Source organism: Anas platyrhynchos, chromosome 25, assembly GCF_047663525.1.
Source record: "Anas platyrhynchos isolate ZD024472 breed Pekin duck chromosome 25, IASCAAS_PekinDuck_T2T, whole genome shotgun sequence".
Taxonomy (NCBI): Eukaryota; Metazoa; Chordata; class Aves; order Anseriformes; family Anatidae; genus Anas; species Anas platyrhynchos.
In genome coordinates this window covers 9980322-10003120 of record NC_092611.1, presented here as the reverse complement: position 1 = coordinate 10003120, position 22799 = coordinate 9980322, and the positions used below count along the sequence as shown (strand labels likewise).

At 45.7% G+C, this 22799-nt stretch overlaps 1 protein-coding gene across 8 annotated transcripts in view; it reads left to right on the top strand.

Annotated features, from left to right (window-relative positions):
• The window catches only part of DIXDC1 (DIX domain containing 1), a 40018-nt gene extending 17465 nt beyond the window's left edge, over nt 1-22553 (top strand). For 7 of the 8 annotated variants that reach the window (XM_021279443.4, XM_072027677.1, XM_005030874.6 and 4 more), the window contains 16 exons: nt 1155-1262; nt 7397-7509; nt 8677-8825; nt 11464-11553; nt 11660-11713; nt 12585-12635; nt 13720-13824; nt 14344-14397; nt 14932-15024; nt 15115-15186; nt 15611-15697; nt 15880-16041; nt 16165-16231; nt 17865-17973; nt 18510-18618; nt 19524-22553. In XM_021279443.4, coding sequence (XP_021135118.1) covers nt 1155-1262; nt 7397-7509; nt 8677-8825; nt 11464-11553; nt 11660-11713; nt 12585-12635; nt 13720-13824; nt 14344-14397; nt 14932-15024; nt 15115-15186; nt 15611-15697; nt 15880-16041; nt 16165-16231; nt 17865-17973; nt 18510-18618; nt 19524-19604 — 1504 coding nt within the window. In that variant the 3' untranslated portion in view covers nt 19605-22553. Of the gene's footprint in view, nt 1-1154; nt 1263-4641; nt 5721-7396; nt 7510-8676; nt 8826-11463; nt 11554-11659; nt 11714-12584; nt 12636-13719; nt 13825-14343; nt 14398-14931; nt 15025-15114; nt 15187-15610; nt 15698-15879; nt 16042-16164; nt 16232-17864; nt 17974-18509; nt 18619-19523 lie in introns of those variants that run through there. The other variant, XM_013109663.5, reaches the window with a different exon arrangement.
• The last annotated feature ends 246 nt before the right edge of the window (nt 22554-22799 follow it).

Here is a 22799-nt window from a genome sequence, read left to right as displayed (position 1 = left end):
TTTAAGTAGATGTCTCTTTATCCCAACAGTTCTTGATGTAAGGTATTCCTATTCAGTGAACATGTAGAGAAAAATCACTTCTGCCTCACTGAAACCTAAATTGGTGGTGTCCTAACAAAAGGGACAACTGATCTATGCTGGATGCCTCATAATGAAAACTGCAGGCATCCCAGGTCCTCTGTGGATTTTACGGCAAAACAACTGTTGGACCTGCATTAGTTCACAGAAAAAGAACAGTTCCTTTTGGCTAAGCCAGAGGGAGCTCTGCTGCCTCGTTTATCCTAATTCATACTGAGGATAGTGCCCTCTTGGTGTTGTTTACTTGCAGACATTCCCATTTTGAGTGAAACAAAACGAACGCCTTAACTACAGGTGCTACTTACAGCTCTGGGAGCAGTTATTGCCAGAATTGTGGTGTTGGTCCTGTTGTACAAAGTGGTTTTCTGTGTTGCTGCTCACCCCTATGTTCCACTTACTGCTGTGTAGGCAGATGCAGTGTTGTGTGCTGTTAATCAGCTGATGCATTCTTCCATGGAAGTGGAGGAGTTGTGGTGATAATGAGGGGAAATGATCCACGTACAGAAGGAATGTGTAATTCTGTAAAGCACATTTAACACTTGCAAAAGGTGCTATGTGGATTATAATAGTAATGACAGTTAAATGGAAGCCAGATGGCTGTCTTTTGAGGGTTTCATTTACACAGCTGAAGGTCATTTGCCCGTCTTAGATTGGCTCAAGGGACTACCCATGAAGTAATTTGGAAATGAGGCCGAAATGGTATATTTTGTTAATAAATTAAATATTAAAGGTTTCTCTTGCAAATTCATCAGGTCAGGAGATCTTCAGCAAAGCGAGTCCTCGTTCTGTGTGCAGATTCTGTTATTTTCCTTGCCTTCACAGAGCTTTTCTGTTTTTCTAGTCACAGATTAAGGGTTGAGTTTACAAGGGGACTTTGTGGTTGCTTGCATTTCCCTCACACCAAGAAGATGAGATGAAGCTCCCTAATGGGAGAACTTTCTTAATGGGAAGCTTTCTAGTGGTTCCCCCCTTCCTGCCTTCCATTCATTAGCTTTCCTCCCCTCCTCCTTGGAGACCAGAAGCATTCCTGCTCCTTCTTCATGAGGCTTCACTCATTTTGTGATATTTATCTCCAGAAACAGCAGCATGGACGAAGAGATTGAAAACCCCTACTGGAGTGTCCGGGCACTGGTGCAGCAGTACGAAGGGCAGCAGAACATTGCCTTGGAGTCCCACTCCTCCAGGTAAGGAACTTCATTGCCCAGATTTGTCCTGTTGTGTTCCTTTGTCTGGCATTCCTTAAAATGCCCTTTGTCATTGTGATCTGATTAGCTCTCAAAGAAAAGAGGATTCCCAGTGTAGAGTCTCCTGTCTGATCAGGAGAATGAAACCCTGGGAACCAGCATGGAGAAGTGGTTTACTGTCATTTTTTCCATAGATGACATTGGTCTCATCCATGATGCAATCACATAGATAAGAGCTAGATAGATAAGAACTGTAACTTCCGAGTTACAGTTGTTCCAAGTGTCCCTCCTGGAGATCAGGGGAATAGGATCCGGAAACACACAGCTAAAGGTGACAGGTACATGGAGGTGACAGGCATGTGGATTTGAATAGTAGTTACAGGAATACACCAGTCTTTAATCGAAGCCTACAGTCTTGAGGAGACTTGCAGCTGTGTCTTCATTGCCATCGTGCCGTCATCCATCACCTTTAATTGTCTCTAGATTTACAGGTATCTCACTTAGCCTTCTATCCCCCAGACTTTCACATTAAATTATGTAACTGAAAAATCTCCTGCATGCTGTTGTGAAGTGTGAAGTCCCAAAAGTCAGAGCTCACTACGGTTTATGTGAGAGTTGGCTTTGCCCTTTAAAGTAGGACTTGGATCCTGAGAAGTATGTGGTCTGCGTTATAAACAGTCTGCAGCCTTGACTGCGATTCTTGACTGCCCAAGTTAAGCAAGGTCAGGCTGGGGTAAGCGGAGGGTTTCTAAAAAATAGGACCTGTAGAACCCAGGATTGGCTAGAATGGCAGGATATAACGTATTTCCAATATGAGACAGTATGACTTGCAATGAGAACCTGGGCAGTGTGTGCCAGTCACAACACATTACAGTGGTGCCTTACAGACTCTTCTCACTCCCTTTTGCTTTGGGGCAGAAATGAAAACTCTTGTCCCTATTTACTTGAGCAGTGAGAGGAGAAGGAGGACATGTGGCTATGTTGTTTTATTTTCATGGATATAGGAGAGAGTGTAGCTGAAGGGACAGCAGAATAAAAACTGTACTGTGGCGTAGCAGCTGATTTACTGTGGGTATATTCTGAGTAAAAGACAGCCTTTCCCTTTTTCCCCGGAGAACTAGAGACTAGCTTGCAAACAAGACTGTATGACTGAACATATTTGCTCTCCCTCTGGGTATGATGCTTTGCTCCATTTAAGCTCTTCTGGAACACACGTAGAGCTGCATGGGCATGGCTGCAGATCTTCGATTCGGTTTCTTAACCCCAATGTAAGTACCAGCTCTCATCCATTGCCTCCTTGTCCTGCCTGGGCCATCCCCTGAAAGTGCCTCAATGGGGCGCTTTTATTTTCCCTTCTTGTGCAGGAGCGAGGAGGTTGATTTTCTTGGGGCAGATTGGCCCTGATAGTTTCTCAGCAAGCAGGATTTCTCCACAAGATTTCTTGGGCCACTTTTGATGCTCCCATAGTGCAAGGAGGCCTCTGTGTACCTAAGCATTAGTGTCACTTAGTTCAACAGATTAGATGGAAGGAAAAAAAAAAAAAGAGTAGTTTGTACTTGTGCTCAAAATTTGCTTTATCAGTGTGAGGTCTGCTTTAAATACAGACATAAACATTTGGATGGGTGTGGAAACTCCGTGTGAGCCAGTACTGGACCGCTGCCTCCACATGATGTCAGTAGAGAGTGGACTTTGAAGCTGTCATTCGAGGGAGGATGGAAAAATTCTGGTCCTGGCCACACAGTTTCATGGCTGATGAATGTCACAGGACTTTGATTTTGATTCTTGAACTGTGATCTCAGTAGGACAGTGAGTGACACCTGTTGCCTCCCTCCTCTCCTTGTTCGGGTTAAGGTAGCCTATTTTACAGGTACTTTCCTACCGTATCAGGTATTGTTGGACAACAGTTGTTTATCTGTTTGTGACTCCATTTTGCTGGTGAATGAAACTTTATGTGCACATCCTACATTGCTTTGTTTTTTCTCATACAATGCCATGAGTTCTCTTGCCATATGGTAATGGTGATACTATCCCTGATAGGGCAATAACACTGTAAGATCCTTAATGTAATAATTAACTTCCACAATTTTCTATTTAACGTGAATTCAGAACATGTTCCACAATGTAGTTGAAAAATCTACAGTGAGTTATCTTGATTTCTCTTTTTCAATAAGAATTCTTCTATTTTTTAGTCTGTTTCTCCTTGGAACTTATAAAAACAGTTTTGTTTTCCAGGGCAAAATAGCACATCTCCACGTTGGAGCACGGTTCATATTGTAGGTGTTCCAGATGTGAGTTGATGTGGGTGGATAGAGGCCCAGGGCCGAAATAGTGAGGGCTGAAGTGCTTGGCAAAGCTTTACTGTGCTCTCATTCTAGAAAAGCTAAGTATGTGGAGCTCGGGAATAAGTAAGGAAAAAAGCAGACAAACAGTCTTTATGTTGGTTAATTTCATTGATGGGAGCTGCTTTTTATCTGGAATTATGGATCTTGAAAGCCCAAGATCGTTTTTGATCCACTCTGTGCGCATACAGATCAGGAGCAGAAGGGAGCCCCGAGCCTTTGCAGCCTGCCTGGTATTTTTCCTCTCCTAGAGCTCTGCTAATCCTGTGCTATGGGGATGCACAGCCAGCCACTGTGAGCTCAACAGGAAATGATCAGAGATTGCATCAAGCTGGAGCTAAAACAATTTTAATTAAAGCTGGGAATATGCAGTGAGACAAAATTAAATTTTAATCGCAATATCTCGAGAGCGGGAATATTCCCCATCCAGCGTGTGGATTTGCTACCTTGGGGATGTGGGTTGGAAACAGCATTGTCTCTAGCAGCAGCAAGGCCCAGGAGAGAGACTGGGAGGGATGCACAAGGTGCTGGTTCTGTCCTCAAAGGGTGAGACCATAGCTTTGAGGGCTGGGGTAATGATACTGTTTTTTTTTTTGCTGTTTTTTTTGTTTGTTTGTTTTTGTTGTTTTTTGGTTTTTTTTGCATGCAGGGCTCAGCTGGGGAACAGCTCCAGGCTGCCAGACAGGAGAACTTTTTCTGTAGCCTCCAGTCAGAGCACTTGTGTGTGAGCAAGGAGAGAACAGATTGGGGCTTTTGTGGTGAAAAAGCATCCGATGCTGTTAACCAGAAGCACAGCAATTGCAAACACAGAGGTTGACTGCTGAATTGCGGGAGGAACTGCCAAGTGGGGAAGAATCTATTTATACTGAGCCTTACGAAATCGGGAATATGTTGTCCTGTTACAGGGCACCAGGCACTGCCTGGTGCTCAGAAATAAGGCTCAACAGAAGCAATATTCTGTATTTTGCTTTGGCTCCTTGGTGCTCACAAGGACTGGGCTTGCTCTTAGCTTCGGCCGGTGATCTGCTAACAGAAACTGGGAGCAATCCGACCTCCGGCTCCTGGGGCTGTCCTCTGCAGACACCAGGCTTGGCGATGAAAACAAGATGTTTTTTCTCTTCCCTTATAGCCAGGAATGTGCTAGCCTAGCTGTGAGCCACAGAAAGAAGCCCCTGCTCTGTGGCAGCAGCAGCTACCCCTCCATCTCATGGTGCTGCTGCTGGATCCGTCCCAGGGCAGCATGTCCGGCCTGGCACCGGCTCGTTTCTGCAGTAACACTTCGGAGAGCTCACAGCCTGAAGAGCAGATTTCCAGGGATAGCAGCTCTAATCAGCAAAGGCAATAGAAATGATTCATGGAAAATTTTCCCAAATCAGCCTGATTCCCAGGCCAGTGAGCCCCTCACGCATCCCTCCTCCCTCTCTCCTCCCCTTCCACCAGCTTTCCTTCCCTCCCCCACTCCGAGCCAGGCTGCTCGGAGAAAAGGCACAGCCTGTGTGACAGCAGGAGGGAGAGGGAGCTGGAGATAGCAGCAAGAAGAAGCTGTGCACAGGGCTGAGAAGTGCTGCATGCCGTCTTCCGAGGCAGCATCCGAGCCTGGAAGAGCAGGGAACCTACTGCTTGCAGCGTCTCTCGACACTTGGTTGGCATCTGCAGCAGGTGCTGGGAATCTGAAGAGGGCAGAATGGGCTGAGAAATGCCACCGGCAATCCAGATCAGTCCGGGTGATGCAAACAACTGGGTGTGCGGCTGACCAAAATGCAGCAGCAAGAGACAAATAACCCGAGAGGAAAATCAGCAAAAGCAAAACCCGGGCTGCAGAATTCCCCTGGCTCTGGAAGCAAATCTGTGCACAGGGACTGCTGATCTGCCATCAGGTGGCTTCTTGCAAAGACCCTGAGTTTTTTTCGGCTGTGAATCTTTTCAAGCTAACGTGAAGAGGTCTGCCTGGCAAATACTCCTCCGGTAGTTTGACAGGAGCTGGCATCTTCTGCGCTGAATTTCTGAGCTGGTGGAGGGACGAGGCATGTCTGTAGCCAGCATCCTGAGGCTCCCCAGGAAACAGATCCTGTGAGGCGAAAGGTTAAAGTGGGATCATGGGAGGGAAACAAGTCAAATGGTGAGCGATTGTTGCCATTGTCATTTGAAACAGCAGGGGTGGGGTGTTTATTAAAATTATGGGAGTTTGTGCTCATCATTGGGGCTGTTTCCCTAAAGCTTTGACTCTGCAGGCACTGACAGCTCTGGGACTCGGCTGAGCAAGGATATATGGGTTAAGAAGCCAAACAGTGGTAAAAGGAATAAAGTGGAACAGTTTGCATCATAAAACTTAAATAGCTTTAATTTCCCAGCACTTATTTCTGCATGTTCTAATCATGAATTGTGATGTACTTTAAAGAGAAAATCACACGAGTGGATATTTCATCCTCGGACGGGCTTGGTGACTGATACAAAAAGCGTAGCAATGTTTTCAGCTTTAACTCACTGATGGGATAATGAGTGGGGCAACCTGACCTCTGGCACTGCTTCATCGGGCACCCGAGTGCATTTCAGTGGCACTTTCACTGTGTCACTCAGTGGCAAGCAGGAGCAAGCGGCTGGTTACAAGTGGCATGTACAACGTGTGTCTAGTGAAGGAGTGCTGTAATGGAGTTAGTCATCCTGAAGGTAAATCTTTGAGCAAAGCCAGGCGACTTGGAGGCCTTTAATGATCACACACACCCTACTTCAGCAGGACAGGACAGGTACTGTGACTGTTACAGATTCCCATTAGAAGGTGGTCATTCTTGCACTTAGTAAGTTGTCTTCATCTCCTCCTTTAACGTGGTGAATGTCCATTCAGTTTGGACCTTTTAAACTAGATGGTTTGAAGCTCTGTAACATAAATGAGAACTCAGCTAGCACTGCCTGTGGGAGTGGACTAGACAGAGCTGCAAGCAAGTAGTTTTCATCTCGATTGCAAGGCTTTTCAGATTCTGGGAGAGCTGCAGAGTATGCAGCAGCAGTGCTGGGAAGATGTGGAGGGCAAGCTGCTGAAACTTCTTATTTTTCTGAACCTATTCTGTTATTTTTCCACATTATTTCCTTTTTGTTTTCTGCCCTTTGTTTCTGTGTTGTGGAGAATGAAAACTTAACTCCTGCTCACACTAGCAAGGATTAGTTCCTGAGTCTTTGGAGGTATGTTGAATGGGTCAGTGAGCTTCAGCCACCTTGTCTTGTTGTCTGGGTGATGTGCGTAAGAAGAATTTCAGAAAAAAAAAGGTTGTGTTTGGACCTCACAGTCAGCTGAGATGACTCCACTGAAAATATTTGGGTACTTTAAACAACTTTTAACCTAAGAACACAAATGAGTGTTATCTGACTAGAAAATCCAAGAACAAAATATTTTTAAGTTTGTTCTCTGATTGCAGGGGTGCTTTCGAAACCCGGGGGTGAGATGTGAAGAAAGCAGGGTGGCTTTTTGTTTAGCTTCCAACATGCATAGAAGGCTTGCAGCAAATTGTTTCTGAGCAGACCTTAAAGAGTGGTCTCATCCCTGCGTGAGTGTTTCTAAGTTCTGTGGAAGCAGCAAACTTTCTGTTAAGGAAAATGAAGAGACACATTGGGTTGCTTAACAGCCTGCTGTCACACTGATGTAGAGTGATTGAAAAGTTAGATGCCAAGTTTGGTTTCTTACTGGCTTCCCTGGTATGCAGATAATTCTGACAACAAGACTTCCTGCATATTTACTTTTATCTTAGATAAGGGTAATGTTGATCAGCACTCTGAGATAACTGTTTCTCATTTCCTTTGCAGTCTCGCATCACCCAGTCCTATCCATAGCACAAAGAGTGAATCCACTGTAACCCCGTCAGAGGAGAAAGCAGGATATGCGATTATCCACACTGAAGAAACAGAAAGTAAAACAGGTAGCTTGCTGAAAATGCTTCACAGCTCACACTATTACTGGGTTTTGATTGCATCACAAACTTGCTGGGAAGTTCCCCAGAGACTGAAATGAACGTGGAGAATAGGTTGCTGGGTATTGCTTTGTAAACCTTAATCTCAAAACTGTGAGCACTGCAGTGATGCCATATCTGGCAACAGTTGTACAGTCAATGTCTGTGAGGCTTGCTAGCTAATGCTTGGAAAACAAAAGTTCTGGAGAAGGATTAGGGGGCATGTTTAACTTTCACGGTAGGGTGATGCTTTCATCACAGCATCATTTGGCTGTATTGAGAGGAGGAAAAAAAAACTCTCAAATCCCCTTAAAGACACAGTCCATGGAAAACTGTAAAGCCCATAATGCAGAACTTCACTTTGTGTAAGGGTCTGTGTGTACAGTGTGTCGGTACATAGGTTGAGTGACTCTTCGCAAGGAATTGAACTATTGAAGTATTGTTGTGGCTTTTGCATTGAACTCAACGTTGTGTTGCCACAATTGCCCTCTGATACGGTCAGTTTGCATTTGAAATTTTCATACAGATTGAAGGAAGTCTTTTTGAAGAAGTTCCTGAAATGTTTTGGGTTTTTTTTGTTTTTCTTTTCAGGGACATAGCCTAATAATAGCCCTTCCTGGTTAGCTTCCATCCCAAGAGCAAACAACCGAAGCTCTCCTAGGAAATGCTTTGCTACCTCAGACAGTATAGCCTACCTCAGTGCTCCTTTGAAAGTATTTGATGACCACCTCAGCAGGTGGGGTAGCTGGCAGGCTGGGGCTCTTCCTTGTATTTTTGGCAGCAGCACTGTGTCTTCTTGCTGCTCCTGCCGCAGGGTACTGCAGCTGCATGTCTGTGGATGCACAGCACTGGCCAGTTTCATCTTTCATCAACAAGGTAGCAGGTATTCCTGTGACTAGTCCTCATCAAAACTCATCAGATCCAGCAAGTTAATGAAGAGGGAGGATGCCAATCATCGTTGATTTATGTGTGCTCAGGAAAGTTTCCTTTGTGTGAAGAATGAGGCATAAATAGCAGCTAGAAGACATGCTAGTTTGGCAGTGATTGACATTGTGGACAGCAGGCAATTACTGTGTTGTGCAAGTCTCTTTTGGATCACTGTCTGTCATGACCACATTCAGTTTGTTTCTCTTCCAGAAGAGACAGAATCTCACTTCCAGCCTGACTGGCAAGCAGGGAACCCTGTGTCACATTTGGAGAATTCATGGGAGGAGCAGCTTTTGGAACAACAGGACCATTTGGAAAAGGAAATGGAGGAAGCAAAGAAGATGATATCAGGTTTGCAGGTAAGAGATTTTCTTTTCAGCCAGATTTCCCCTACATACTTTTTTTTTTTTTTTTTTTTTTTCCTACCAAATCTATCTGGCAGATAGGTTATCTTGCAGCTGAGACACTGGCCTGGAACTTGACAGCTGAGTGAGAATTCTGGCCCAGTAAGGTCTCCTGCAGTGACTGTGCAGAAGTCAGTTAGTGGGGACAGTGACTCTTCCCTGTCTTGCCCTGTGGGATGACTTCCCTGGGAACAAGGGAGTATTTGATAGTGCTTTGTCATAAGCACCTAATACACACTCTAATATCTTCTAATATCTTCCTTACCTGCAACATTTAGGAGGTTCCCTGTCATTATATACCATGCTTAATCAAGAGAAACTAGATTGGGAGGAAGCATGGCTGCAATTTCCCCAGTGCCTGCATATTTACCAGTGTTTCAAAGAATCTAACATCAGTTTGTGCAATTCAGATACAGCCTTTTCTGTTGGTTTTAGTTCAGGTTTCTCCAAAACTGTGTTGATGTAATTTGAGGCTCATATTTGGTGGGGAGGGAAAAAGAGGGCTGCAGAAAGAGAGATAAAGCTATGGAGACTAAAGGCCAATGGTCTTGACTAGTGGTATTTAGGTAGATTTTAAGGGCACACCAAATGCAGGTAAGAAAGGAACGCCTGCGGAAAAGCCAGAACAAAGCCTGTGTTTAGAAGTTGATTATTATCAGCTTGTCTTTCAGTTGGAGTCCAGGTTGTAGCTGGGTTTGCTGGCCTGGTGCCCTGTCCTGTGATGCTATGCTAAGCCCTGAGTGCGCTATCACCCTACTAAGCACATATGTTACTGTGCAAAATGATAAAGATGCAGCAGTATTTTCCCATGGGCTGGGGCTCCCATTCTTCCCCAGGACACTTAGCAGCCTGTGGGTTTTGTTAGCAGCCTGGAAGAATAGAGCAGTCATTCTGTGATTTGTGATCGGAAGTAATGCAGGGAGACAAGGAATGTTGGGAAATCAATCAAGTTCACAGAGCTGATCAGGGGTCACACAGGCTTGCATCAGTCTTTCAGTTAGCTGAGCTGAACTATAATATTTGGCACGTTTTCCTCCCAGGATCATTTATTTGTGGGACCTTTTTCTCACTACCCTGTTCAGTCCCTCCTTGACCAAGTGACCCTCAGCCCAACGCATTTGTGTGAGTTTGTGTGACTCTGCATGGGGAGTAGAGCCTCTGATCCATATGGTAAAGACCCTGAACTCTCTCAGGAATATTCCTTTCTGTTTGTGCTGGGAACCATACTGGCTTTCAATTGTAAATATTTATGTGCCAGTAAACAAAGCAGAGATTGTGTGAGAAGCATAGGCAGCCGGGAGGGTGCTTTCCCCGTGGACAATGGGAAGGAGACAAAAGGCTCCAAAAGAAAATAGATGCTTGGTGCACTGGTAAAATCCGCTCACATTATGTGCCCACTGGGAGCAGGGAGAGATAGCTTGGGAAGGACTGGCATGTCCTGCTCCTCCACCCTAGCCCCACCTTTCAGGACTGAGGGCGAGCAGCTGGCATTGCTGCCCCCTGATTCCGTGGGAGCAGGAAGATGCAGCTGTTATTGCAAGCCAAGAAATTGGATTTGATTAATTGATCTTTTTTTTTTTCTTCCCCCTTCTTGCTCAGTATTTCACAGCCACCAGTTCACAAGAGTTTGATTGAAATATCAGGGACCTGATGTATGTCTGCCGCATAAGGAGCTAAAACCATGACAGTTTTTTCTGTTCCTGTCTGATTCCTGCTTGAATATCCTGCTTGGCAGGCTTTGGGATGCCCTCACAGAACAGTTTCCCAATGAGCCTTTGCATTAACTGAATACAGATTGTTGTCTGTCTGCTGTTGGGCAGCAGTTGCAGCTCTTTGATGGGAGATTCTGTCAGCAGGCAGAATGCGACCTGTTGGCCTTGACGTCTTTTGGAGCTGAGCTGGAATATTGCTGCAAGTGGGATATTTTGTCTGTAGCTGTGAAGTTCAAATAGAAATAAAACAGAAAACTAACTGGGGAAAAAAAAAAAAGACATTAAATTATTGACTGGTGTAACATCCTGGCAAATACCAAATGTCTTTGAGTCCTGGGAGTTAGAGACAGAAAGGTCAATGTAAATACCACCAGTTAGAGCAAACTGGTACGGCATACCCTGCTGGCTATCTGAGCAGTCATGCCTGTCACACTTCCTACAGTGTAGGATTTTCCCTTTTTCAGGCTGGATGTGGTTTACTGTGGAAATTCTGGCATCTTTCTGCAAACATGGGCTACTTTGGAGCTGCTGAAGGAGTTAGAGGCTGATAGAAACACAGTATTAAGCACAGGGCCTAGCTTAAGACTTTCACTGTGTGGGTGAGGGCTCTTCCCTCACTTGGATGGCACTTCTGGAGGTGTCCTGGTCTTTTCTAGCACAGAACAGCATTAGGCTTCCCTGCACATCATGTTTCTAAGGTCTGTTGTAAATATGTGGTTAGAATTGTGTCTTTCAGCAGGGGACAGACACTTCAGTCTCATTCCAAATCAGAAGCCTCACCATGTAAGCACGGATCAGTCTCTTTGCTATGGACTTCAAATCTGTTATTGCAGTTATTTTCCTTTGAATTGTCTAAAGAGATTTTTTCTTCATCTTCCCAGGCTTTGCTGCTCAATGGATCTTTACCTGAGGATGAGCAGGAAGGATCCTTTGAACTTTGTGAGCATGGAGCCTGCCCTGAAGAGCAGCTGGTGAGCACATTGCTATGATTACATTTCTCTGATCGAGCAACCTCAGGTAACATTCTGCCACAGACATGTGTTTTGCACAGTAGTAACCATGGTGTTTCGTGTTCAGATCATAATCCGAAGTCGTCTGGACCAGAGTGTGGAAGAAAATCAAGACCTAAAGGTTAGAGGATGGGCAGATGAAGAGAAAAGAGGTTTGGGGTCAGGGGGAGGGGGTGCAGAGGTGAGGTGCATGTTGTGTTAGAGTCCAGCTCTGTTCCCATCTCCTGCTGTGTGGAATCTGTCCCTAAAAACCTGAAACCCAAATTCACTGACCTGGAGAGCACTAAAGGTACTTGGCTAGGAGGTGTTTATTGTATTCACATACCCATTATACCCATATATCCATTAACCACTTATACGGATACAGTGGCTAATAAAAAATTGTGGGGATAGCATCAGAAAAATACCTGCTACTTCCCCAGTTTGCCTCAAGCCACTGCTAGTAAAGGCAGTTTCTAAGAAAACAAATATTGAAGTATTACCTGAATTTAAATGTACCCTGAAGTAGATTTGCCTGCATGCTCTTGAAGCTGGAGAGATCCAGGTTGTAGTAGCTTCTCAAAATGTTTTTCTCTGGCCAGCTGTTAAATCTCTAGCCATATCTGAATAAAAACAAGTAGCAGATAAATGTAGTAAATAACTTGTCCTGTCAGACCTGCCTTAGTCAAATTTCTGCTGATGCTGGCTCTAGGCCCAGCTCTGATTCTGGGAGCGAAGTACTTGACATTGGCCTGAAGGACAGATTTGGGGGATGAAGAATTTTTTTTTTCTTCTCATGCATTTAATAGCAGGGACTTAGAGCTGCTCAGTTTTTTTTTGCCATGTCTGTAACTCATTAAGGGGTCTCAGGGTCTGTCATGCTCTTTGATCTGTGGGAAGAAATGGGGTGTACTTTTGTCTGAAGCATGTGTCTGGGGAGAGAGAACACTGACTTGAGATGATTTTGAAGGGGTGACAAGATGCCATTTAATCAAATTCTTTTGTATTTACAGAAGGAGCTGTTGAAATGCAAACAAGAAGCTCGAAACCTACAGGGGATAAAGGTGAGGAAAGGCACTCTTTGTGAAGTTCAAACAGTAAAGCTATGGGGACTGCTGCAGCCCAGGAGTAGGGCAAGCAGCAACCATACACATCTGAGGAATCCCAGAGAGGGGAGGGAGCTGTATTAGGGGAGTTTTAGGTGGGGGATCCTATGTCCTGTTTCCTGCAGTTGAGACAGGCACAAGGAGTTAGGTCTTGTGGGTTCTGTCTCTGTAGGATTATGGTCCAAAGTCACCTTTATTTTCTTTTTCACCTAAGCAAAATATGAGGCGTGGGATTCCTGCTTGGTTCTCATGACTGTTTTTCCACTGTCCTGGGGTGTGCACAGTAGGGTTGGCCCAGTGAACTCTTGACAAGAGGCAAAAGAGCTTGGGGGGCATCCTTGTCCTCTTCAGCTGCAGCATTTTTCACCTTTTTGGCTTGTTTGTTCAGTTCCTCCCTCTAGAGTTACAAACTCACCATAGTCGACTCCTGAACAGAGGTATTTTTAGAGCTGCCTGTCAGGCTTCTGTGAAGGAAGACAGCAGCACCTCTCCAAGGTAGAGCTCTCAGCTTCTGGGTAATACGAAATGAAAGGTGCAGAATTAGTCCACACTCTGGCCTCTTCAGAGAGAATTTCATTGCACAATTAGGTCATGCTCAGAACTTAAGTTAACTTGTGTCCCTGGCTGACCTTGGCCTCTTACCCCCCTCCGGATGTTGCAGATATGTGGCTGGAGACACAAGCTGTAGGCCACTGAAAAGACCCTCGAAGACACTGCTATTTTCTTCCATAAGGGCACGTTGTCAGGACATTCCTGGAGCAGGAAGTTCAGGCAGCAGCACAGAAATCCCTCCATCAAAGACAGCTAAAATGTTGGTAGGGAAACCACTACTGGGCAAGAGCAAGGCAGAAAGACTCTAGGAGCCTGTTGGGGCAGACATCTGTGTTATCTCCTGCTCTCTCAGGACCTTGGCAACCCTTCAGCACTGTGCATAGCCAACATGTCATGCTACTGCTCTAGGTGACTTCCCACGGAAGGGTTTCTGCATTTGTCAGCACCTTCCTATACAAGCACTTTTCCTATAGATGATGTCTTTTCCTAGGATGCTCTCCAGCAAAGGCTGGCTCAACAGGACGCTTCAGTTCTTCAGCTAAAGCAGGAGCTGCTGAGAGCCAACATGGACAAGGAGGAGTTGCACAACCAGAATGTGAGTCACTGTGCTGCTGAGGTTATTTTGGAAAGAGACTGGGGGCCCTGGAGGCTCCAGCAGCCAGAGGATAAAGTTGGTGGTTGCAGCGTAGTTCCTGGGGTCGTGGGAGATGGAATGACCAGTCAGAGGTCTCTGCACAGTAAACACTGCAGGCTACTTGCCAGCTGTCCGGCTTGCTGGAGTTCCCTGTTCTTCACTCCCACTTCCTGTCCTCCAAGGCCTTCAGCTGAGACAGGGAGGGGCTTTCCATGATGTTTTCAGTGCAGTTGGATTGTTCCTTCCTCATCGTGCTCCCTGCTTAGCAAGTGGTGCTTTGACAGGTGGAGCTGTGATGCAGTGTCTGCCTAGAGTAGGCAGTGCAAGGAAGGAGCTGCCCTGTTCGTAAGGGTTGCTGTCCTTAAACACCAGCTCCCTCAAACCCTGCAGCTGTTTGGTCTTCTTTTAGCAAGGAGCAAAGAGGTTTGCAGTAACTCCCAAGGAATATGAGACCTCACACCTATCTGTTTTTCTCTGCAGGTTGATCTTCAGAGGAAGGTTGAAGAGAGAAACCGGTTGTTGGCAGAATACAAAGTAATGGACCTCTCTTCTCTGGGAGCTTTGCTGGGGCAGCATCTGATGGTTCTCCTGTGAACGTGACTGTTGTCTTCCTGGCACTCAGTCACCTCTGAGAGTGGCACTGTGGGTGGTGAAGAAATGGCAATAGCCATGGATGTTTGTAATGAGGTGGAGGGGTCAGATAGCTTTTGATAGTGGATTCTTCATTGTGTTTTCTTTCTGTGATGGCTTGCTGAATGTCTAATGTGTGCACAAGCCTATCAGGTTAGGTTCTGTAATTTGATCACCTACTGATCCCTCAAGAATCTCTTTTCTTTGCATCAGTTGTCTGGCCTCAGTAGTGGATCTTTGTTTGGCAAGGGGACTTCAGGCAACAAAGACCTGACAAACAAGGCTCTGAAACTCTGATCAAACATTTAGCTAAAAGCAGACAGACTGTGTAGGTCAAGCTGTAGAGGAGCCTGGTCCTGGCAGAATACACAATCTTTCCTGCCATAAGGGAGATGACTGTGAGCCTTACTCGCTGTTCCGTTGATTCCTGTGTTACAGAAGGAACTGGGCCAGAAGGATCGGCACTTACAGCAGCATCAAACCAAACTGGATGAAATGCTAAGGCAGCTTTCTGAGGCCAGCTACCAGCAGGTATGGATCAGGTGGGCTGCACCGATGCCCTAAGAGCATCAACTTAGCACAAAAATGAGCCCATAAGGTTAACTTCTGTTCCCTTTTCAGGTGGATTTGGAGCGGGAGCTGGAGCACAAAGAGGCCCTGCTAGCTCACTGCATGAAGAGGGAAGCTGAAGAGGTATGGGAAGCCTTGGTCTACACATCAGACTGTCAGAGTGATGTTTTTGTCTAGCACCCTCTAGCTACCTATCTCCAGAAATCTCCTTCATCCCAGAGAGGCCAGGCTCAACGTGGTCTTTTTGTCTCTGCCCTAACCAAGGCAGGCAGACCCTACAAAGCATGCAGCTTATCAAAGATCTCAGCAGTGAGCTCTCTGGCTTAGCTGCTTGTGTCAAAATCCTAGGGGAAGTTTGTGCTCTGGCCCATAGGACTGCCTGCACACACCTTAGTGAGTGTATTTACCTGGTAGAAGGTGCTGGCCAGAAAGTTTTCACGTGGAAAGTTGTCATACCCTCTTGTCCCTTTGAAGATGGCAAACTGGGATCTTTGGTGTACTCCTAACGCTAACATTCCTAGCATCACACGCATCTTCCACCAAACAGGTGATGGCATACAGCAGTCACAGTGCTCAGAGCAATGGCTTCCTCCAGACAGCAGGAAAAGGAGCTGCTCCTGCAGCCCACCGAGGGGTAAGTGCACTTAAGGGACATTTTCCCACCCAGATGTAGGCAAAGGTTCCAGGTATCCTGGAAGCTGTTACCTTTTAAAGTTGTTTTTATTTTTTTATTTTTCCCTTTTATAAAGCCTGTGGCTTTAGATGGGAAGAAAGCAGCCTGGAGATAATCTAATTAATTTGTGTTCTCTTGGCAAGACAAATGACTTGCAGCTTGTTCGTGATGCACTCCGTAGTCTGAGGAACAGTTTCAGTGGCCACGACCCACAGCACCACACTATTGACAGCCTGGAGCAGGGCATCTCCAGCCTGATGGAACGGTTACACCGCATGGAGATGCAGAAGAGGCAAGAGAGAAGGGTAAAAGTTTCCTAGTGTTTGGCTCTTGATTTCTGTCCCTCACACACAACCCAGAGTTTACCAGCAACATGACTCCCAGCTGGGAAGTGACACTGTTCTCACCATTTTGGCTTTACACCCTAGATCCGGGGGAAATCACCAGCAAGCAGAGCAACAAATGAGTGTAGAGACTCCTGGCCTCCAAACTCCAGTAAGTGCCTTTCAGCTCCTGCCCTCCCACTGCTCAATTCATTGCTCAGATTTCTTAGCTGGAGTCTAGGACATAGCATCCCCTTGAAAATCTGGCACGCCAAGCTTATTCCCTTTACCAGAGCTTACTTTCCTATCTTTATTCACTTGCTGTACAGGCTAGACTTCACTGCAGGGGAAAAGGGCCAGAGGCAACGTACAGCTGCTTGTTTGCAAAGCACCGTTACAGTGGGAATCTGTCAGGGCCATTTGGGCAGTACTGCAGTAGAAGTAATTATGACAAATAATTACCCCTGGGATGAGTGGGAAACGTAACGTAATTTCAGCTTCCCTGCTGGTTTGCACCATCTAGTGGACATGTAACTGTACAGTTGCCTCCTCCCCTGCTTCCTGCATCATGTCTGGCTCCTTTCATGTATGCAGAACAGCACAGCCCTCTGTGACACCATGTTCCCTGGCTTCAGCTGCAGCAGCTCCACGCTTGCTTTTCACTATGAAGGCTGTTTGTGCGTGTGTTGTTTTTTTTGTTTGTTTGTTTTTCCCTGGGGTTGGTTTTAAATGTTGCCTAGAAAGTCTGTGAGGTTGCAGGGGACTCCAGGTACTGGGGAAATTTAGAGGCCACCTTTCAGCTGCATCACAGCATCCAGCAGCAGGTTAGTCTGGATGTATTTCATGTGGAGGAATGCAGGAGGGGAACTCAGAAGTCTGAAGTGGGGTTTGGGGAAGAGTTGATGGTTTTCCTCCTCCTCCCATAAACGGCAGTTATTAGATCAGCCACTGTCATGCATTCCCTGCATGCATGCTGTACCTCTCCCTGTCTCACTGAGCCTTAGCAGACTTTCATCACCTCCACTGCAGGAGGAAAATTGAGTCTTGCAGCTTCAAACCTAGAATCCCTCAGGTGTTAAGAGGTCTGTGAGGTGGCTCTGAAGATTTGTTAATTAAAAAGCATTTGACTTGGTGCCCATTCTGTGTTCTATATGCTAGTGCAGTTAAAACTGTAGTGTCACTCAATGTGAATCTTCCCCTGCTTCAGCTTTTGGCACAGCACATTGCAGGGGCAGAGGAAACAAGGCAGTAGCCAGAGGGAGAGAAATACAAACAACAGAGAATAATCTGTGCACAAACACCTATCCTGCCCGAGCTGAATGGGCAGGTGGGAGGAGACAGATAAACTTCTGCCTTAATGATGGTGATCAATCAGAGCATTTTGCTCTACTTATCTGCAAGTGAAGGCAAGTGATAATGTAGTTGTGTGCCCAGCCAGTAGGATGGAGTCTATTCATTCTCCTCTGCCAGAAAGGCTCTCCTGTCACTGCTGAGGCAATGAACAGAGTGCCTGTGGAGTAGATGGTAGCAGCAAGCTGCTGGGACAGTAATCCTGGAGGGCAGTGCTAGGCAAATCATCTAGGCTAATGCATTTGGGTGGGTTGTTACCTTAAAATGCAAAGTTTTCCAGTAAGCATAGGAATACCTGGTTCTTCCCAAGGGAAAATCCACCCTCATAAGAAAATCTTCCCACCTCCAGGTTCTTTGCTGTGGTAAGTTTGATGCTGACATCAACTCTTGTCTCCCGTGGTGGCAGGAGGCAAGCTGTTCCCCTATGAGTGTGCTCTGTGCTCCTTTCTTTGTAGAACTGCCTCATTCTCACAGCACACCTGTGATGAGCACCAGTGCCTGCACCAAAGTGTTGTACTTCACTGACCGCTCCCTCACACCTTTCATGGTCAACATACCAAAGAGGTGAGATTCGGCTTGGCCTTGCTCACGTTGATTTGGGAGGCACTTGTTTCCCTGAAAGCATTAGTCTGATCTCTTCTGGGTATGGTCACCCCTAGCAAGGGTTCCCTGTGCATTAACAACTCCCTAGCTGAAACATTTCTTTGAGCCCTAAGAGATTAATTTATATATATATATTTTTATATATATATATATATATTTATTATTATTATTATTATTATTAACTTCCAAGAGAAAGCAGCCAAGCAGATCTATTGTGGCTTGTGGTGCATTACTCTTGTGCCAAAACATTCATGTCAGTCAGTGCAAAAAGGAAAGGGAGAAAGGCTGTTTAGAGGTGGCTCATGCAAATTTTGAGGAAATTCTTCCTCTGAAGAGGACCTTGGAGTTGACAGGTGGGGCACACTCTTCACATTCCTGTGACTAGGGTGCCAGATCCCTAGTCAGACTTGTGCTGTGGTTCCACCTTCCATGCAGGAACACCTGAGATAAAGCATGTACAGTGTACTGTGGTTTAGTGCCAAACTCTTCCCTTGCAGGTTAGGGGAAGTGACTCTGAAGGATTTTAAGGTAGCTATTGATCGTGAAGGAGCCCACCGGTACCACTTCAAAGCCCTGGATCCAGAGTTTGGCACAGTCAAGGAGGAGGTAGGTGTGGAATTTAACTATCAGGCAGCATTGGGTTCAGTGTTACAACACAACCCTGGAGACCTTGGTCATACCATTTCTAAACCAATAAAATCTTTGAATTTGTCTCCAAACAGACTGCCGATTTTCACAGTTGTAGATTAAGCTCCACTTCCAAGGAGCTAAAGTGGGATGTTGTTATCTCCAGCCAGGACAATGATATGAATTTGATTGCAGCAGCCTGGGGTTTGCAGAGCCCCTTGGGCAAAGGCTATCAGCAAAAGCAGTCTGTGACATAGCTCAGGGGACACTAGGCAAAACCCAGGCTACAATTCTAGCTCTTCAAGTGGTTTTATGAAACCAGCTGCAATGAGATACACTTCAGACCGATCAGTTTTATTCAGAAAATGTTCTCCTACTTTATTTTAAAGATTTTTCAGAGGTAACTGCGGCATCTCTTCCTTTGTGTACTGCATTATAGCCCTGTTTGAGCTCAGGCTGGTGTTGGTGTGTATTGGATCCATTAAAGGTTATTGGAATGCTTCCCGTTTAACAAATTGACGAAGACAAGTGCAAAGGGACACCCTCTCTGGGAGCAGTCAGCTGACTAGTTCTGCAGAAGCAGCTGGGGTTTGTAGTCCGATAGATTAGAGAAGGCGTGTTTCCTGTTTTTATTTTACCTTTCCTGTCAAAAAATAAAAGCCAAAAATTTTGACTGTTACCAATTGAAGGGGCCTTATTTGTTTTTTAATTTAAAAACCTGAATATATCGTTGAGATGTGCCTCACTGAGGGATGAGGAGTATATTCGGTGAACTGCGCAGTAAAATCCTAGCTAAGCTCTTACTTGATGCCTGCCTCTTAAGCTATGCACACATCCTGGAGCGGTGTCCAGCCCCCAGACATGACTGGCCTCTTTTCTCACAGGTATTCCATGATGATGATATCATTCCTGGTTGGGAGGGGAAAATTGTGGCCTGGGTGGAAGAAGACCACGGGGAGAATTAATCAAGCTTTTAGGCCTTGTCACTATGGAAACCTGTAACTGGCTGCTGAGTTCGGAGAACGACCAAAAAGCATGCGTGCTGGAAGGAGTCCAATTCAAGCTGCCAAAAGAAAAGATTTTTCTCTGCAAGCAACGGGTAATGCATGTTGTGTGCATGGATGCCTGACTTTCTGTGGCCAAACACAGACAGCGTTGTGGGACTGACATGATTGTCTGTGGGAAAGAAACACCTTGCTTTGTCCTATCAACAGAACCCTGAAGGCCTTAACGGTGCATTTTTCCTTTCCCCTGCTTCTCCATTCCTGCAGTATGTGCTGCAGTCGGTGATCTGGGCGTTTCAAGTCTGGTTTGTTGTACACAGTAGTGCATAAGTCTGCACTGATGGCAAAAATGTAAAGTTTTGCCTTTGAGTCAGAAGAAGCCACTGGAGTGTGCAAGCAGAAGGTTTGGCCAACTTTGGTCTCAGACTTGCATGTGCTGCAGGAGCAGAGGGAACTTCGTGTACAGCCCAGACTGAGTATAGAAGTGTGACCTGGGGAAGGAAGACAGTCTTCTGGAGGTTTTCTGCATAATCTGAAGCAAAGATCACCAGCCTGGCAAAGCTTCCTTTTTCCCAAATTCAGGCTTCCGCTTCCTAGCCCTGCTTCTCCCCCTTGCCCTCCTGTACTCACTTCTGAGGTTGTCTGGGTTTGCTTTGTTGCTGTAGGGACTGTGGGATCTTGGTGCTTGCTTTTCTGCTGAAGGATTTCATTTGGGGAGGCAGGAGCTGGAATCAGCTGCTTCCCCGAGGTACTTACAGGACCCCTCCTTGTTGAGTCCCTCTCTTTGCACTCCCACTGTCTCCTCTGTAAGCACAGTGGACTGATTGTCACCTCCTGTGCACAGGCATCGCTGTGCTGGTGTCCACTGATTGCCAGGGCCACCAAACATAACCACACCGGTGGGATAAATCCTATCAGTAGCACTATCTGTTCTTTGGTAGGCCTGCTCCTGGGCTTTCTGAAGGAGCAAGAAATAAATGGCTGGCTGGGAGGGTGCACACCCTGATCATCCCCAAGCCTTGTGTTTTTTGTGTTCTATTTTGGTTTGTTTGTTTCTTTCCCCCTTCATTGCCTGCCTCTGTCCTTCTGCTGCCAGTCAGCTGTACGCACACAGCGCTGGCTCTGGTCTGCAGCAGACACTGTTGACTTAAAAGGTCAAATGGCAAGTCAAGGTTCTGCTCATTCTCGCTGCATGTGGCCCTTTCATGGACTACCCACGTGTCTGTGCTGTGGATGAGGCTGGGAAAGGGTGACCCTGGTTTCACTGTTTTATATTAACATGTCCTTTTGTAAATACGTTACTGTTTGGAATTATTTTGTACCAGTTTACATTGTCTGAGGACTGTGGATATTTTTATACCAGTGCAAGTGCTTTCTGTATATTTCTGCACGCATTATATCGTGTTTTACTCACTTTTTAGTGGATGCTGAGATGTTTTGTATGGTCTCTTGTTCACACAACACTGGGCTTGATCTTATTTTACTGTGGAACTCCAGCTGGCTCCTACTGGGTTTTATATTCTGCCAGCTTGTACAGGCAGTAAAAATACTATTTCCTCCCACACTGCTTCACTGTCCAGGAAGCTCAAGGCTTTTACCTGGTCCTGTGCCACACTGGCACACCACAACATACAACATGCCTGTTGTGCCCTACAGCTCGTTATGGTGACTTTCAGTGTCAGTGGGACAGCTCATCAATGGACAAGTTCATCAGGGGCTGCGGGGGGGTGGGTGGGACACATCTCTTGAAAAAAAAACAAGATTCTCTTCCTCCCTGGAAATTGTTTCACTGTTGCATGATCTTTAGTAGGTTGTTAAAGAGAGCATGGGCTTGTTATGCTGAAATCAATTGTTGTATTTCGATTGCAATTTTTTCCTCAAGTGTTGCTTCAAGTTTTGCTTATCAATTTTATTTCAGCAAGAGCCACACACCCACACTGGAACTTTATGGAGACAGTTTTCAAGGTCTGCAGTTGCCAGTTCAATACTACTGCTTGGTTTTGGAGTACTGAAGACACAGGAGGCTGTTAATGTGATCAGAGCTTCTGGTTCAATTTAGCCTTGTCCAGTAGGCATCCAATTTTCTCATGGAAAATAAAGCAGATGTTAGCTGATACAGGAGACAGTTGGGAGCCTCAGCCTTGTTCTTAGGCCAGTTCAGGCAGCTAATCACGGGCATGTTTAATATGCTTACTAACCTTCCTACCCATGAGTCAAAGACTGAACCAGATCTCTGGCAGCCTTTCAGCAACATGCTCTCCAGAGCAGCAGTGGGCTGTATCAGAGGAGCAAGACCAGACAAGACTTGCTTTTTGGGGTTGTCAGCAACAAACCTATCATCAGTGCTAATGTCACATGTAAGCTAACATGCAAACGACATTCCCTGAGACGGAACAGGTAGCAGTGCTTCGTTTTTGGGTCCCTATATGCATCTCCCTTTATGATAGTGAAGGTGGGACTCCTACCATTGCTGGCACTGAAGCTGAAGGCCCTGCTTTGCCTCATTCACTCCCAAAAAGTTTGGTGAGCTTTTTGGGTTCAGCTTTGTGCCTGCAGTGACACTGCAGCCTTCACCAGATGTTTTACCTCTTGTGATTTACAGGAAGGGGTCTGAAGCAGGTAAGAAATGGGGATAAGAGGTATTAGATTACAAGTCCTTGGTTTGGATGGGTTTTGCTGATAAAACCAAAAGCTGTTGCTTTTACATCAGGCTGACACTACTGTACCACTGACTGTAGTGAATTTATTCTGGGAATATGCTCTTAATGTCATACCCAGGACCTGTATTTTTGCTGTTTTGAATGTGTATTTCTACCCAACTCTCTTCAAAGTTACTTTCCTGCTCCTATACTTGTAACTTGGTTATGTAACACATGGTATGTGTAAAATTATATTTTCATAGAAACTCTATAGAGTTTGCATTCATCATTTAAAATGAATGGTGGGTCTCAGGCCTGTCGTCAAGGAAGGTGAAAACCTTATCTGTGTACCTAACCTCCTGCCATCCCAGATACATAAACGTTGGTTTTAGCGGCCCAAGTCCTGATCTCAATAAAGCGGGGTTTGCAAACTAAGGCTGGTCAGTGCTTGTGAAGGGAAAGATAGCTGTGAAAAGTAAAAGTCGTGCAGAAATCACTGAGATGAGCAGGGGCTGTT